Source organism: Schistocerca americana, chromosome X (assembly GCF_021461395.2).
Source record: "Schistocerca americana isolate TAMUIC-IGC-003095 chromosome X, iqSchAmer2.1, whole genome shotgun sequence".
In the NCBI taxonomy this organism is placed as follows: Eukaryota; Metazoa; Arthropoda; class Insecta; order Orthoptera; family Acrididae; genus Schistocerca; species Schistocerca americana.
Window position 1 is genome coordinate 118,683,868 of NC_060130.1, and position 18,033 is coordinate 118,701,900.

Here is an 18,033-nt window from a genome sequence, read left to right on the forward strand (position 1 = left end):
GAACAACATTTGATCTTGGTTGATGTTCATGAAATTGATCCCTGACAGATGCACAACCACAATGAAATTCTGTAAAACAATTGCAAACAGCCTTTTGTAAAAGTGGTAGATGACCAAAAGCTGAACAAAGTGCTCGAGGTACGATTGTCGAGTTGGGCCATTATGAAAATCAAAAAAACCATCCAATGAAAACTTGCATGAAATTTACATATTTTCGTGACACTGTTTGCTTAAATGCTCACTGTAAGCAAACTACATGGCCAGTTCCTGAGCTGACATTATTTTAGCAACAACGAACAACAAATGAAAAGCAACAGTAATGTTGTCACATCTCATCAGCACCATCTCGTACTTCTTGGTAAAACTTAAAAGGCTACCCTCATACATCGAGGATAACTATGAACAGCATTTATATGCATGGAGATCATTTGTCTCACCTCAGCTACGCTCGAAAATGTATGAAAAATTTAGCTTTGTTAATGAACCCTCCTGCATTGGCTTTTGACAAAATGTTTTTGTTTTTCAGTTTGAATTACCACAAGTGGAACAGTGTCATCACTGTGACACAAGAATTTAAAATTTTTCCAGATACTTAGGAATCCAGGAGAGTCATTTTGAGCCCAATCACTGACCTGGATAGGTGAAGTCATATGCACATTTTCAAATGTGTACATCCTATATATCAATTGTCCTACCCACAGTCTTTCATGTGTGACATAGGAGTCTGTACATCTCCTGACAGAAGGCTGATTGCACCAAACTCAATTAAAAGTTAACTGTGGTAAAATCAGAACTTAACTCCATTCTGCATAAAATTCTGGTGCACCGACACTGATCAACGTTAAATGAGGACGTTGACTGTAGCTCAAGCCCAGTTTTTGCAGGATGACTACAGTTTTATAAGCATACAGTATTAAGATGGCGATGCATTTTGATGGCCTGAGACAGGCTCAAGGCATCATATTTCATACCCTATACATGAAATGAGACCAGAAAGTGTATTAATTTATAAATGAAACTTACCAGGAGTGTGCCTTCACATATGACCATATTGCCTGTTTTGCTCTGTCAAGGAGACTAAATGACAATCTGATTTTTGTAATTTTTTATATTTATTGTACATGAAGTTCAAAACTCAAATATACCTCTTCCAAATCAGTTCGATGCAACTCTCAAAAATTCTTGAGAAAATCAATTTCTAAGTTTTCTGATCACATTTAATGTACTAACATAGGCAGTGTGGCCATGTGAGCATGCTCGCTAGCTCACTGTGTGAGTGTGTGTGTGTGTGTGTGTGTGTGTGTGTGTGTTGTGTGTCGGGGGGGTTGGGTTCAGTTTCTGGTGGGTTCAAATTTTTAATCAAAGGCACATGTTCAATGAGCTTTCATGAGGCAGAAAATACAATAAGATGGAAAAAAATTTAATTTGTAATTTTTTAATTAGACAATCTTCATTAACAATCATTCATAAAAAGATCAGTAACTACGAATTTTTGTTTGCAATGAAAATTGAATTTTTGTATGCAGTATACTGTAAAAAATAAGACAACATGCATTTTTCATAAAAATGACAATTGAATGTGTTAATTAGCATATATTTAATGAATTTTATGTTGAAGTTATGTAGGTACTTAAACTGAACAGAAAAAAATGAAAAAAAATAGTGACCAGAAAGAAACACTGTACATTTCTTCTTTTATACTGCAGCCGTCAGTTCTTTTATTTTCAAGAACTGATGCATTCACACAGACTAATTCAAGATATCCATCTCATACTTCACAAAATTTGGTGGTGTTATTTTGTCTTCCATTTCACCAAATGTATATGAACAGACTAGTAGCGAGGTATAAAAACACTTCTGCTTGTTGATGAGAGTGAGAGCATATGACAATGACATCACTCACCATGACTATGAAGAAAACTTCTTTGCATCTATAGGCCACCTTCCATGACAATACACAGAGTTAACCGCACTCCAATGCACTATTGGCTGACAATAGTTTTCTGACCAGAGAATGACATTCGTGTACAGCAGACACGTTTTAAATATTTAACAAAGAAATTTGCCAAACAGCCATGCAGATTAAGAAGTCATTTTATTTTATTTTATCTACCAGTTTTGGCAATTCAATACACCATCTTCAGGCCCTGTATGCAGCTCTAAAAAATTATCAATATTGGCATACGGGGGGCATCTGTTTCCGGAGATGGCATCTCCACCTGACGATGGCCTAATCTGGTTGACACCAGTTATTACAGTTGAATAAAAATGATATATAAACCATTTTGTTCACCAAATAAAGTTGGAAAATCCAGAGAAAAAGATTTTGCTCAAATACCCCACAATTACAGATATTATTACAGAAGGAACATGTGACAGTATGAATTTGGTCACCTTTCAGATAGCAACGCTGTTTTGAGGCCATCACATAACATTATTCATGGTTCTCATAACCTGGGCTGTCAGTATGGACATTTCTGTTGCCATAAGTTGTTGATCGGGAGAGAAAATATAGCTATATGAACGACACAACTACAGGATCAATGGTAATGTCTTCCAGCAGACTTACCCTTTTGAATGCTGGCACAACAGCAGGTTTTACTCAAATTGACTCTTGCTTTTTAAATCAACAAATACAGGAGATAGTAAATGTATCATGATTCATTTATTTATGACTAAGTGGTCCATAGGCTCTTTAATACCAAATATGGGAAAACTGTCAATAATTGTTTTCAATAATACTCTCATTCTGTTATTGTTGAGAAGGTGCCTACTCTGGCATAGCAAAAGGAGGTGATGACTGATTGCATTCAGCTTTACATAATTAAAATAAGTGGTAATCTTAACAAGGTACAGCTTACAGTACTAATCTCTTTACATGACCCACAGTTCCCCAGATACAAAATCATGGCAGAATGAAGATTTCCAAAAATTAAGTGGGGAAACTTATCATTTAATTAATAATGACAGTGACAGTGGCATTTCAAGCATCTGAGATAGTGATGAGGGTCATGCCAGAGGAATTTTTCACTGTCACTGCAGAAATGATACAATAGTGATGTCAGCTGAATATTTGAAGTGAGATGTTTACAATGGTAAGTAGCTGACTAGCATATTTATAATTTAACAAGTTTTGACATTTTAATAGGAAGGCTATTGTCAGCAACCGAGACCAAATGAAGTTCACCTCAGAAATCTTGATCTTACCCAACAAAAGAAATAGCCCTCACTGTGTGCAGTATTATTGCTTCAATACTGAGGTAGTTTAATTACATATCATGTCTTCTTCCTCCCAGTACTGCCAGGCTTATTTAAGATAAGTTTTCTCACACTGATTAACATGCATAATTTTAATTTTCCTTTGTTATGATAGAAATGTGCAGGCTGATCAGAAAATATAATAATAGGTTAATTATAAACCTAGCACTCTATACCTCATATTGAAACCAAATCGGTAATAGCTTAGCTGTTGACATGGAAGCAGAGCATTAGATGTCTCATTTAAGTTAAATCATCGTGTGGTACACACCTCTAACAGAGTTCCAGCTTTGAACAGATTAAAATTGGATTAATTCTTAAGATTTACTCTGTGTGACATGTTCACCTTAATTCAGTAAGTTTCCCACATGTCAAAAATTCAGTGATGCCATTAGGAAATGCGGTTTCACTTGCTTTCTGTATATAGTCATTTTTTTAATTCTAAATAAAATTAAAATCAAAACACACTACAGCTCTTCCAGAACACAATTATGCCAGTTCAATCTTTGCACACTGAATAGTGGAGTTTGAGAGAGTTAAACAAAATGTAAGACTTTGTCTGTGTCCCATGTGGTATGTGATAACTCTGCTCCTCACCTCCATGTGCTCCTATTGAAGTGTCAATCCTAAAGCTATTTTGGACAGAGTATAATGTTTATTTGGAACGTAATAGAGTCATCATGTCAACTGAATGCCAGGAAAGGAGAAGTAATTTTGAGCTTAGTAACATCAGCACATGGCCTGATGTAGAAATCAGGCATATATTTGACCGAACTCAGCATGAGACCTGTACTGTCATCACTTACATTCAGAAATAATACAGATAAGGGAGAGGGAGAGAGAGGGAGAGAGGGAGAGGGAGAGGGAGAGAGAGAGAGAGAGAGAGAGAGAGAGAGAGAGAGAGAGAGAGAGAGAGAGAGAGGGGGGGGGGGGGGGGAGGAGGAGGGGAGAAAAACAAGTCTCAGATAAGAAACACAATCTTAAGACATCTTAAGAGAAATGTATAGTTACAAAACACATCTACTTTGAGATGGCTATTAAAATGAAATAAAGTATCTTCAAGACCTTTGTTTGAGAATTTAATTTTAAATTTCTTCATAAATACAACTCCATATTTCTGTTTTATACTTACCAATCGTGAGTCTTTATATTTTTCAGCCTTTGCTGAACATGCTGCATAGTCAAGAAACTTATCATTGCACTTCTGTATCAATATTGATGGTCCTTCGAATAATTCCAAGAGTGAACTGAGGGGCATAAATATTTGTCTTTGTATCATACTTTCCTGAAAATAAACGAAACAAAAACTTTATAATAATATACACCTATAACTACTGTCTTCTCATATTGTCAACTCAGATAGAGTTTGTTACTAGCTAATACAAAAAGCTCTTAAACAGTTACCTTTCAATACAAACAGAAATTATTTTTGCTGATTAAAATATGCCTTTTTCAGATAGCTGTTCTTACCACATATTATGGCAACTGAAACGGGTGATGGTGTTTATATCAAGAATAACTTCAGATACATAAAGTACCCTTTGGCCATGTGATGGACATATGAAAGTATGTTATGAATCAATCATTTATAACCATTTAAATATTTAAATGACAATGATAAAGGTATTGGATAGTTAATACAATTAATATGAGCACTCTCTACACCTACATTCACTCTAGATCTACATGATTTCTCAGCAACTTACATTTAGATGTTAGTCCTACTTCTCAACCATTCCACTCTTGAATAGCCTGTGGGAAAAATGAACACCTAAATCTTTCCTTACGAACACTGATTTTTCTTATTTTATCACAATGGTCATTTCTCTCTATGAGGTTTGAATCAAGGAAATATTTCAACATCTGTAAGAGGAAGATGGTGGTTGACATTTATTGAAAAGATCTCATCACAATCAGAAAGCCTTTGTTTTAATTATTGCCACACCAAACTGATCATTATAAACAAGACGCTCTCTCTCTTATTTTGTAGTAATACAAAATGAGCTGCCCTTCTTTGAACATTTCATTGTGCTCTGTCAATACTATTTGGTAAGGATCCCATACTGTAAAATAATATTCCAGAAGAGGACAGACAAGTGTAGTGTAGACAGTCTCTTTAGTAGATTTGATGCACCTTCTAAGTGTTCTGCCAATAAAATACTGTTTTTGGTTTGCTGTCCTCAGAACATTTTATATGTGATGGTTACAATTTAAGTTGTTTGTAATTCTAAATATATAGTTTAATCGACAACTTTAAAATTGTGTGCTTTATTATGTAATCAAAATGTAATGGATTTTTTTTTAGTACTTATATGGAGGACCACACACTTTTTATTGTACAGGGTCATCAACTGCCACTTTTTGCACCAAGCATCATTTTGTAAACGAGAGCATTGCCTTCACACAATCTAAGGGACATCATGAGATCGACCTCTAATCATTTATTTACATCACGAACAGCAGAGAGCCTATAATGCTTCCATGAGGACCCAGGTAAACTTTTGGTTTCAGTAGATGACTTCTCATTAGTTACTGTGAACTGTACCTTTCTGATAGAATATAAAGAATCAAGTCACACAGCTGAGACAATACTCCATGGGTCTGCAATCTGATTAGAAGCCAGGAAGAATTTTCTCTCTGCAGGAGAGTATACACTGACTTTAAACTTCTTGGAAGATTAAAACAGAGGGCCAAACCGGGACTCAAAACTGGGTCCACTGCCTTTTGTGAGCAAGTGCTAAAATGACCGAGCTAGCCAAGCACGACTCAAAGTTTGTCTTCATAGATCTACTTCCACCAGTACATCATCTTTTATCTTCAAAACTCCCCACAAGTTCTCCGCATATCTTACAGATCTAGCAATCCTGAAAGAAAGGATAATAGCCATATCCCCACAGTGTCCTTTCCCTCAGGAGTGCTACTCCCACAAGCTACGCATGAGAACTTCCATGAAATTTGGATGGCAGAAGATGAAGTACTGGTGCAAGTAAAGTTAAAAGGGTGGGGTCTTGAGTTGTGCTTGTATAGTTGAGTCATTAGAGCACTTTCCCATGAAGAGCAAAGGTCCCAGGTTCCAGTCCTCGTCCAGCACACAGTTTTAATTGGCCAGGAAGCTTCTAAATAGAAGGCGCTTGTGAGGAATGGTGTCAAAAGCCAATTGAAAATCTAACTTGAGGTCCCCTGTTGATACCACTCATTATTTTGAATAAAGAGACAGCTGTATATCATAAGAACAATATTTTCCAAATCCATGGTGGTTGTGTGTCAACAGATTGTTTTCTTTTGGGTATTTCACTATGTTGGGGCACAGTACATGATCCAAAATTCTACTCATTTTTGGTGAAAGTGTAGCTTAAAGTCCAACTTAAAGATATCACTGTAGGTGTTCGAAATGGTCACCATTAACATCAACACACAAACAATGCCACCGAACAGCAGCACAAACTACTGACTGCAATGTGTTCAGTTGGCTATTTTCAGATGAATGTACGATGGATTCTCGAAGTTCATCCAATGTGCATGGCTTTTGTCGATAAATGACATCCTTTAGTGTTCCCCACAGGTAAAAGTCCAGAGGAGTTAGGTCTGGGGAACGTGGTGGATACTCCACAGCACCTCTACGGCACCTTCCTGGTAGATTTTCGTCGAGATACGCCCTAACACGATTTTGGTAGTGGGCTGGAGCACCATATTTTTGAAAGTAAACTTTTCCGTCTCCATACAAGTCTCAGATGGCAGGTAAAATGGGTGTCTGAAGCTTCTGAAGGTATACCCAACCGGTAACTGTGCCATCCAAGAAGAATGGCCAATCAATCCCCGGTAAGATAACCCACACCACACATTTACTCCTGGCAAATTCACGGCTTTGTCTACATGGACGTTCAGATTTTTGGTGGCCCAGTAGATGCAATTATGGTGATTTACTGTACCACTGAGTTTGAACTGTGCCTCATCAGACCACTCAATCATCTCTGCAAACTCTTCATCGTTGCGCACCACGTTAGTAAACCATTCGCAGTACTCCATTCTATGATCTGGATCGTCCTCGTTCATTGCGTGTAGCAATCGTGGGATGTAGCACTTACTTTTTGCTGTCTTCAAAATTCGCTGAACACTTGAGCGAATCACTCCAGTTTCACGAGCACACTGTCTCACAGACTTCTGTTGTGAGCGAGTGAATTGTTGTAACACACGACGGGAGTTAGCTGGACTTGTTACTGTTACAGGTCGCCCAGATCGTTGTTCGTGTACATCTTTAACAGAGTCTTCAGCTTCAAATTTGTCTTGAATGCAACAAATTGTTAAACATGTCGGTGGGTCTGTTTGATACTCATTTTGCCATTGCTGTTGAACCTCATTACTGTTTTCATACTTAAAATACGATTTCAAAACTGACTTCCTTTCATCGAATGTAAGCCTTGCGCCAGCCATGTTTACTCGAGTAACTAGGTGCAACTAAGAACAAAACACTGACTATCTGGCAACTGTCATCTGACAAAACAAAACAACGCAATACAATGCTTGTGTGGTGATTACCGGAACTACAACTATTACACTACCAAAGATGAGACAACTCCGTCAATTAGTTTGCCAGTTATGGACTTTTAAACAGTGAATACATTTTTTTTGGACCCCTCTGTATTAAAACCAATATAATATGGGTCTATAACTTGGCAAATCAGTTTTACTTCCTTTCTTTCACACTGATGTGACATGTGCAACTTTTGTGTCTTTAGGTATTGATCTTCCTTTGGTTGTATATGATTGATGAAAATGGAATTATTTTCCAAAGGAACATGATTGACATACAATCTGGACCAGAAGACTTGCCTTTATTAAGTGGCATAAGTTGCTTCACTACACTTAGGGTACCTAAGGTATCTACCTCCAGGTTACTCTTCTTGATTCAAATTATGAAACATTTACTGCATCTTCTTTGGTGAAAGAATTACAGAAAATCATGTTTTGTAATTCTGTGTTTAGTGACTTGGCTTTTAGTAACACTAAGAGGTTTATAATTGAAACAGTAAACAGCCAGAAGTACAGTTTAATAAGGTTTATTTGAATAAACCATGACTAATTTCGGACTTCCTACATGGTTGTTACATATTTCGTTGTTTTCTTGCTGGGACTTGTTTGTATTCATTATGGGTTTCCTGCACTAGGATAGACAAAGTTTTTTGTTCACTGTCTAGTAAAGTTTAGAAGTGATTTAGTTTTTATGACCTCTACCAAAGCATTTATGAAAAGGTTTGAAAGTCATTAAAACCTGCAATGTGATGAACATGCTGTATGATTCTTTGTGACAAAATCACCGTCTGTTTATGTTGTGAATTTTAAAATCAACATATTTGTGGACGTGCACTATGCGACTGCTGTTCAATTCACTGAAACCATACTCACGGCCAGTTGCTGTTTCCATTATAAACCTTACTTATAGTACTACAGCCACAATTCTCAAAATGTCAATTTTCAACAAAATAGTGTTTACTAGCACTGTTGTCCCTGATATGCAGTGAAGGTACTGATTGCATCTAGACACTAGTTTATTTTACATAGCATCAAAACCTCTTTGGCTTTTCTGTCACATTTTAAAAAAGAGTTTTTACTGTGGAAACTATTAAGAGTACCTTGCATTGAAGCTCAAACCAAGTTTTCAGCTTCTGTAAACAGCCCAAATTTTTCGTTTTTTTAAAATCTGGTAGGCTTTTTGCACTGCTGCTGCAACGTTGTCCTAACCTGTTGTGAGTACCATCTGTTTCATCTCATATTAATGTACTTGGTATAAACCTCTGAACTGCTGTTAACATTGTTTCTTTTGATCTGAGCCACCTTTTTTTCGATGCTTATATAGTTGGTATGAAAAGAGTGGAGATTGTTTCTTACAGGTGTGAAGTGAATTTTTATCTGCCTTTTTAAATAGATACATTTTAGCATTTATTTTAAATAGATGCAGATATTAGGTATTCACTCTTACTATAGCAAATTTGAAGTCACTACTTATTGTAGCCATCATGTTGCTAAAACTTCATGTGCTCCTGAACTAACTGATCAAAATAATTTTCACAGAAAGCATTTACTACAATTTTGGACAAAGTTTTATGCCTACCACAAAATCTGAACATTTATTTTCGTTATCATTTCGAGGATAGATTGACATTATGATCAACTATGAGTTGGGTACCTATTCATTAGGAGACTCCAGTTGCCCTTGATCCTTTCAGCAACTATCTCCTCTAAGTTAAAGGGAGAAGGGGGAGAACGGTGGGAGGAGGGGAAGGGAAAGGGGGAGAGAGAGGGGTGGGGGCGGCAGAGAGGGGGGGGGGGAGGGAGAGAGAGAGAGAGAGAGAGAGAGAGAGAGAGAGAGAGAGAACCAGTTATTAATGTACTTCTAATAGTAGCTCACAACAACATATACTTCAATTTCACTGAACGACAAACCACTTCTAACAGCAACAAACATACCACTACCAACTAAATTTCATCTATCACTTCTAAACACCGTTAGATCTTCTTAAGAACTTCAGTTGAAGTTATCTTCAGCTTTAGCCAGATTTCAGCCATACTTATTGGCACATATCTTGCAGGGCAGCCTTCATGTCAGGGGTTGGAAAATTGTTTCTGCTGCTGACATGTAGGCTGCCCTGCAAAATAGGTTGATCTGGCAGGCCAATAGTGTTCCCACACAACATTCCTGTCATGCATGGCAACCTATATGCCAGGGGCTGAAAAAAAAAACAGGTTTTTGTCTGTATCTTCTGTCCTATTGTAGCTAGGAGCTTACAAATCCCACAGCACTGATACTTGTGAGGCCTGCTTTCTTTTTACCAAAGCTGGTTGAAATCGATTCAGGGGTTAGGGAGCAGGTCCTGGACAATATAGGCATACACTCTGCTTTATATATGCCTCCTCCTCTCCCATCTCTGTATCCACCTCTTCCTCCCCCCATCTCTCAGTCCACCGCATCCTCCCACCTCTATCTGTCCATCTCCTTCTCCCCACTCTGTCTATCCACTCCTCCTCCTCATCTTTAGGTCCTCCTCCTCCTTCCTCTCTCTTGGAACATATTGTCCTACCTCTCCTCCTGTTCATATCCTAAACCACTCTCTCTGTCCATCACCTCCTCCCTCTCTTCCTTTTCCATCTGCCCCCTACCTCTCTACATCCCTGCCCCCTGCATCACTCCTTACTCCTTCTTCTCCCTGTCCATCTCCTCCTCCACATGTTCTCTCTCTCTCTCTCTCTCTCTCTCTCTCTCTCTCTCTCTCTCTCTCTGTCAGTCTCCTCCTGCCTCAATCTCTATCTCCTGTTGGCCCCCTATCAATCTACTCCAGCCTCTTCTTCCTGCATCTCTCCTCCCCAACCCACCCTTCTTATCTCTTCATTCCCCTCTCAGCTTTTTGCCTCTGTTGTGTAGGCTCTCCTGCATAGCAAGTCGGGAAGGCAGGTTGATATGACAATACAGTATGCCAATCTCACATGGTAGCCTGCAAGTCAAGAGGTTGGAAAAACATTTCTTGTCCCTGACATGCAGGATGGCTTGCAAAGTAGGGCAGTAATGCAACCAATTCTACCCCCATACAATCTGCCTGTTGCGCAAGGCAGCCTATATGGCAGGGGCCCGAAGAAATACATTTTTGACCACATCTCTGTTCCTATTGGAGCTAAAAGATTGATACTTGAGAGGCCTGCTGTTTCTGTGCCAAATTTTGTTGAAATCAATCAGGAGCTTTTGGAGGAGATCCTGGACATACATACATCCACTCTGATTTATATATATGATAGTCATAAAGAGACTGGAAAGATTGTACGAGTGTTTAGTATAAACTTGATATGTTGTGGCATTTCCGAGTTAATCAGCATTGAGGTTAACCAATCAGGTCATTGCATGCACAAATTTAAGCAGCCCACCAGATATAATTGGTGTCAGTTGTTCTTACAGCACAGATGAAAGCACATGAGACTGCCCAGCCTTTGGCTTGGCTTCAATCATCACAACCATCCCAAATCCAATTTTTGTACTGCTTTCTTGTTCAGTTTTAGGTTGTTTGTGGGCTGGGTTCTCTTCTGAAGATGAGAGATGTGGACAGCAGCAGAGGTGGATCCGTGTGAGGATAAAATACATCTTTACAGCTTCTTTAAAAGTTCACACTGTTTGGATTCCACCGTGTTACTGGTCAGAAGTGGCCATGGGCAAGCATGAGAAGGAACACAACAAGTCTTTAATTATTCCATCATATTAGTACAGTCAGTGAAGTGCATTTTCTTCTTCACATAATCTTCAGAATTGTAGTGGCTGGCAAGGTAACAGCCAGAGGTGCAGACACAATGGAGCATTAACACGGCGTACCAATTTCGAAATGGTGTGGACACTGCATGTGGCTCGGCTGCGGTGCAGAGCAGGCAATGAGTGATGTTGGCCAGTCTTGTGGAAGATCACATTGCTGCTCAGAACCTGACTGCAAACTGCTGCCTGGACTCTGGAGAGTAAGAGTGATCCTGAGACAGCGGCAGCTGGATTGTCGCTGGCTGCCCAGGCAAGGCAGATAGGCAAGGGTCTCTCCATCACTGCCCAGTGGAGGCAGTGTTACAATGGTGCAGGAGGACACAAACTGAGCATCCCCTTCCATGGGTTAAGAGGGGCAATGTTTTGTTGTCACTCAGAACCATCTGGAATAGGGCAATGGATGAGGCTGGCATAATCAGCAGTATGAATGAATGACATGGAAATAAGCCATGCCTGAGTGGCTTGAAGACTGGTACCAGGGCACTGACACCTGTAATGTTGTCACAGAAGTCTTGCTGCTGCTGCTGAGTGGTGCTGATCAGGCGTGGGCAATGGCCAGCTGTGGCTGATGTCCACGCCTTGTGGCCTGATGATACAGGAGCTGATCATGCTGCTTTCTGGATGTGGCCTCATTGCAGTCCTGGGCTACGACTTCCACTCCAAGTTCTCCTATAGCTTTAGCGCACAGACACACCCACCCACAAGCCCCAAATTATGCATGTACACACACACACACACACACACACACACACACACACACACACACCACTCCACAGCCCATGTAGTGTAATGGACTACCGGTCAATTAAGTCGATCCCAACATCTCTACACTCTATGAAACAAAACAAAGCATCCTCACGAAGTTGAAGAATCGGCTGAGACTCTGATTCAGACCTCCACTCAACTCTGTACCAAAGATTCACATTTGATCCTCTCAACAATGCTGCAGATTGTAAGCTCTGCCTTTATCTTGCAGGCAAGACTGGCTGTCTTTACCGCCACCTCCGATAGCTGCCAGAATGGAGAAAGAATTAGTCTGATCTGAAATGAAACACATCCTTGGTGCCACAAGCCACCACCTGCAGTTGGCTGCACCCTGTGCTCTTCATGTCATCCGGAAGGACCCATTCCACATCTTCTGTGATGCCACCCCCCCCCCCCCCCCCCCTCCAGAGGCACATAAAGTGCACACTCAGTTTTTATCACACTTGTCAGCCATATCCATAATGGGCTGCATCACTTGCCTAACAATGGAGCTCCCGACCAATAACAATTGCACCCTCTGTGAATACCTGGACCCAGCAGGCCGAAACAGGGCACACGATGACAGATGGCTCAGGATCATTATCAGCCATAGACAGTGACTGAAACCTGTTTGTCAGACAAATTGGGGTAGCACTTCAATCGTTTTCCTAACCTCAATGCAGGCAGCAGCTTCAGCAATCTCTGGACCAATTGAGGGTCCTGAATATAGCTTGGATCCCTACATACAGCCACCCCATAGTGATGCCCATTTGCACAATACTCAAGCTATTTTGTAAAATTGTTTACAGAATATGACAGTGTACATGTGTTGTGTTACGACAGTGAAAGAAACCTGTGACCACTGGAGGCAGTGCCACAAGTTCCTCAAAAAAATCTTAACACAACACACACAAATGTCATACTAACAAATGCAAATCCACCTGGTGATGAAGGTTTAAATTTTTGAAACGTGTTGTGGTGATAAATAAACAGTGACTGGTAAAAGTAAACTTGTTGTTACATTTAATAAAATATTTTCACATTTGGAGGAGAAAGATGGTGATCGAAATTTCGTGAGAAGATTCTGCCACAACAAAAAATGGCTTTGTTTTAATGATGTCCACCCCAGATCCTGTACCATTTCAGTGATACTCTCTCTCCTATTTCATGATAATACAAAATGTGCTACCTTTCTTTGAACTTTTTTGATGTACTCCATCAATCGTATCTGGTAAGGGTCCTAAACCACGCAGCAGTATTCTAAAAGAGGATGGTCAAGTGTAATGTAGGCAGTCTCCTTAGTAGATCTGTTACATTTCCTAAGTGTCCTGCCAGTAAAATGCAGTCTTTGGTTAGGCTTCCCCAAAACATTTTCTGTGTGTTCCTTCCAATTTAAGTTGTTCGTAATTGTAATTCCTAGTTATTTAGTTGAATTTACAGCCTTTAGATTTGACTGATTTATCGTGTAACCAAAGTTGAACGGATTCCTTTTAGCACTCATGTGAATGACCTCACACTTTTCGTTATTTAGGGTCAATTGGCAACTTTTGCACCATCCAGATATCTTTTCAAATCATTTTACAATTTCCAGAATGAAATTTTCACCCTGTAGCGAAGTGTGCACTGGTATGAAACTTCCTGGCAGATTAAAACTGTGTTAGAGCACTTGCTCGCAAAAGACAAAGGTCCTGAGTTTGAGTCTCGGTCCGGCACATAGTTTTAATCTGTCAGGAAGTTTCGATTTGCAATTTGTTTTGATGTTCCAACGACTTTATTAGTCGATAAATGGCAGCGTTATCTGCAAACAACCTAAGACGGCTCCTCAGATTGTCTCCAAAATTGTTTATATAGATAAGGAACAGCGACGGGCCTACAACACTACCTTGAGGAACACCAGAAATCACTTCTGTTTTACTCGATGACTTTCCGTCGGTTACTATGAACTGTGACCTCTCTGACAGGAACTCATGAATCCAGTCACATAACTGAGACAATAATCCATAAGCACGGAATTTCACTACAAGCCGCTTGTGTGGTATTGTGTCAAAAGCCTTCTGGAAATCCAGAAATATGGAATCAATGTGAAATCCCGTGTCAGTAGTACTCAATGCTTCATGTGAGTAAAAAGCTAGTTGTCTTTAACAAGAATGATGTTTTCTACATCCGTGTTGACTGTGTGTCAATACACGGTTTTCTTCGAGGTAATTCATAATGTTCAAACACAATATATGTTACAAAATCCTGCTGCATATTAGTGTTAATAATTTGGGCATGTAATTTGGTGGATTGCTCCTACTACCTTTCTTGAATATTGGTGTGACCTGTGCAACTTTCCAGTCTTTCGGTACGGATCTTTTGTCAAGCAAATGGTTGTATATGATTGTTAAGCATGGAGTTATTGCATCAGCATACTCTGAAAGGAACCTAACTGGTATACAGTGTGGACTAGAAGACTTGCTTTTATTAAGTGATTTAAGTTGCTTCACTACTCCAATAATTTACTTCGTCTTCTTTTGTGAAGACATTTCAGAAGGCTGTGTTTAGGAACTCTGCTTTGGCAGCACTGTCTTTGATAGTATCTCCATTGCTATCGCACAGAGAAGGCATTGATTGATTTAAAATGTTATTTTAATGCAGCAGACACTTATATGTGCTTTTGCACCTAACATCCTCTCATGTGCAGAGATATTTCAAGATTTTGTTTGAGTATCATTTTGGTTTGGAAGTCACATTTATATGTTTCCATCTCATGGATTTGAGGGTCATACCGATATCTGCGCAAACATGTCTACTATATTATTTACAATAGCTTAATCCAACTACTAAAACTCCACTTTTACATAACATTTTAAAATGAGATTGAACACACACACACACACACACACACACACACAACACACACACACACACACACACACACAATGGTTTTAAACGGCACAAATAAAACGTAACAACTTAGAGAAATAATAATACTCACAAACTCCTTCCAGAACTGCCGACTTATAAGCCTTTGAATTCGGCTGAAGTCTTCAACTTCTGAATGTCTTTCTTGATAGAAGTAACTTACTGATTCACCCAAATTGCTATGGGCTGTTACCATTTCATGAATATGATTCATAAAAATCTCTACATTTTTCATAAACAGTCGAATAGTTTTTTCCAGTAGATGGAATTGTGTTTCATATTCTTGAAAAATAGGATCTTTTGTCTGTGAAAAGAAAATTAATAATGTCAGGCATGGAACAAAGATGGGTGAAGTGAGAAAATTTACTGCAGCACAGAACATGAGGCAGTAAGCAAGAAGGCTAGTATGTACCAGATAAAGTTGTACATAAGTAACAAACTGTTTCAAAACCTTTTCAGGCTTCTGAGCTATTCTGTGTTCTCCTAGTCTCACCTTGAATATATGGCACAAATGTTGCTAAGAATCTATTATATTCAGATAAAGTTTATTTGTTACATTAAAAACCAATGTTGTTATCCCTGTCCTGGTCATCTAGCCAGTCTAACAATTATCTAAAATTTCTCTTTAAAATATATTCCTATATTGTTCAAGTATAATTCATTGTGATTTACTTGTCAAGTAAAATTATCACTTCAGCAGAGGTTGTTAGGTTGTTTGTTTCCCTGAAACATGAACTGTTGACAATATGCCCTTTGATTCACACCAGACTAGGCTAAATCATCATCAGCAAAGCTACTCTGCTAATTAAATCATGCCACAGGTTCACTGTACTTCTGAGATGGAGGGCTCTTGGAACCGTGGCTACAAAATGGAGCTCTCTTGTGTCGTGAGTCGCCACCATGCGCACACACTAAGTGGGTTAGTCTTCTTTACCTTTTCACTTCCCTTCTCCTCCAAGGTGGGTCTATGGGTCTGCAGGTACAAGAGTTACAACCCCCCCCCCCCCCCCCACCCGCCGACGGGCCTTAACATTGTAATAAGAAAATAAAGAGATACTGTTTCTTTTACTGAACATGTGTATGTTATTTGTAAGCCCAATCTGTTTTAAAATCCTGCCTATATCGCTTCCCAATAAGTGGGTAATTTACAAAACTAGTCAAGTTCAGTTGTCAATGTATACTGTAAACTTGACACTGAACATCCAAAGCTACTGAAAACCTACAGCCATTGTACAAGGAGTAATGAAAATGTTTTAATAGACGGGACTCCACATGAGAAGTCACAACCTCGTCCTGTGCTTGTTTAATCCTGCCGATAACTACACTGTTATCAAGTGACGTTGATCACTTAAGATCACATGATCATCCAATTTAAATAAAGAAGAGCAGTGAACAGTTAAGAAATACAATTTTTCAGAGGGACAGCCATTGAATTACTTTAAAGTTCAGAAGCTAGTATAGATGATGACCAGTGGGTGTCATACTGTAAGGCAGATAATTCTTTGGGGCTGCCTGTAACTGAAATCCATTCCACTGCCTGTACCTGAAATCCATTACACTCTGAAAAACTACATGGCAGCAAAGCTGCTACACCGCCTTACAGAAAAACAAAATCAGCACAGTGCATCATGATGTAAAGAAAAGTTTTAAAGTGTGACATCCTGGCATTTGATTAGGTCTATTAAAAGCCAAGGAAACTAGGTTTATTGCTATGAAATTCCTAAGAAGTTGTAAAACATACTGCAAATGTTTAAATGTCTGTGAACAAACCTGGGTGCAAAAGACCTCTATATTGTGTGCCCAGACAATCCTGTCAGCACCAAATATCCCAAGTGGTGTAGCTGGCAATTAGGTCCCTTGAGTCTGAGGGACCTGTGTGCCTGCTACACCCATGGGTATTTGGATCTTCCTACCTGAGTAATTGTTTTCCTGAACTCCAGAGAGGAGAACTTGCTTTCTAACATGTTCCTGCATCCGACCAGAATCCTGGGCTTAACTTCTGGTAACATACATCCCCCACCCATCTTTTATTATTATTATTATTATTATTATTATTATTTCTTTACTTTCTCAGACGTTAAGTCTGGTTAAAAATGGAAAGTGACGCAGACCTTCATCAAGCGTCACTTCCTTTTAACTGTACGGTATATGTTACACTGTACTTAGGAACTTTCGGGTTATTGAACACGTATCAATAATTACGGATTTCTGTAGTTGTATATATATGTTTGGATGTAGCTGTATTGCGTTGATGTACTGGTGGACATTGTGTGGTATGACTCCTGTAGTTGATAGTATAATCGGTATAATGTCAACTTTATCCTGATGCCACATGTCCTTGACTTCCTCAGCCAGTTGGATGTATTTTTCAATTTTTTCTCCTGTTTTCTTCTGTATATTTGTTGTATTGGGTATGGATATTTCGATTAGTTGTGTTAATTTCTTCTTTTTATTGGTGAGTATGATGTCAGGTTTGTTATGTGGTGTTGTTTTATCTGTTATAATGGTTCTGTTCCAGTATAATTTGTATTCATCATTCTCCAGTACATTTTGTGGTGCATACTTGTATGTGGGAACGTGTTGTTTTATTAGTTTATGTTTTATGGCAAGTTGTTGATGTATTATTTTTGCTACATTGTCATGTCTTCTGGGGTATTCTGTATTTGCTAGTATTGTACATCCACTTGTGATGTGATCTACTGTTTCTATTTGTTGTTTGCAAAGTCTGCATTTATCTGTTGTGGTATTGGGATCTTTAATAATATGCTTGCTGTAATATCTGGTGTTTATTGTTTGATCCTGTATTGCAGTCATGAATCCTTCCGTCTCACTGTATATAT

At 39.0% G+C, this 18,033-nt stretch overlaps 1 protein-coding gene across 2 annotated transcripts in view; it reads right to left on the bottom strand.

Annotated features, from left to right (window-relative positions):
• LOC124555307 (dynamin-binding protein-like) overlaps positions 1–18,033 on the bottom strand; it is a 215,072-nt gene that overhangs the window by 71,827 nt on the left and 125,212 nt on the right. For both annotated transcript variants that reach the window (XM_047129182.1, XM_047129181.1), the window contains exons 15-16: positions 15,267–15,497; positions 4,391–4,543 (exon numbers count right to left, since the gene is read on the bottom strand). In XM_047129182.1, coding sequence (XP_046985138.1) covers positions 4,391–4,543; positions 15,267–15,497 — 384 coding nt within the window. The remainder of the gene's footprint in view (positions 1–4,390; positions 4,544–15,266; positions 15,498–18,033) is intronic.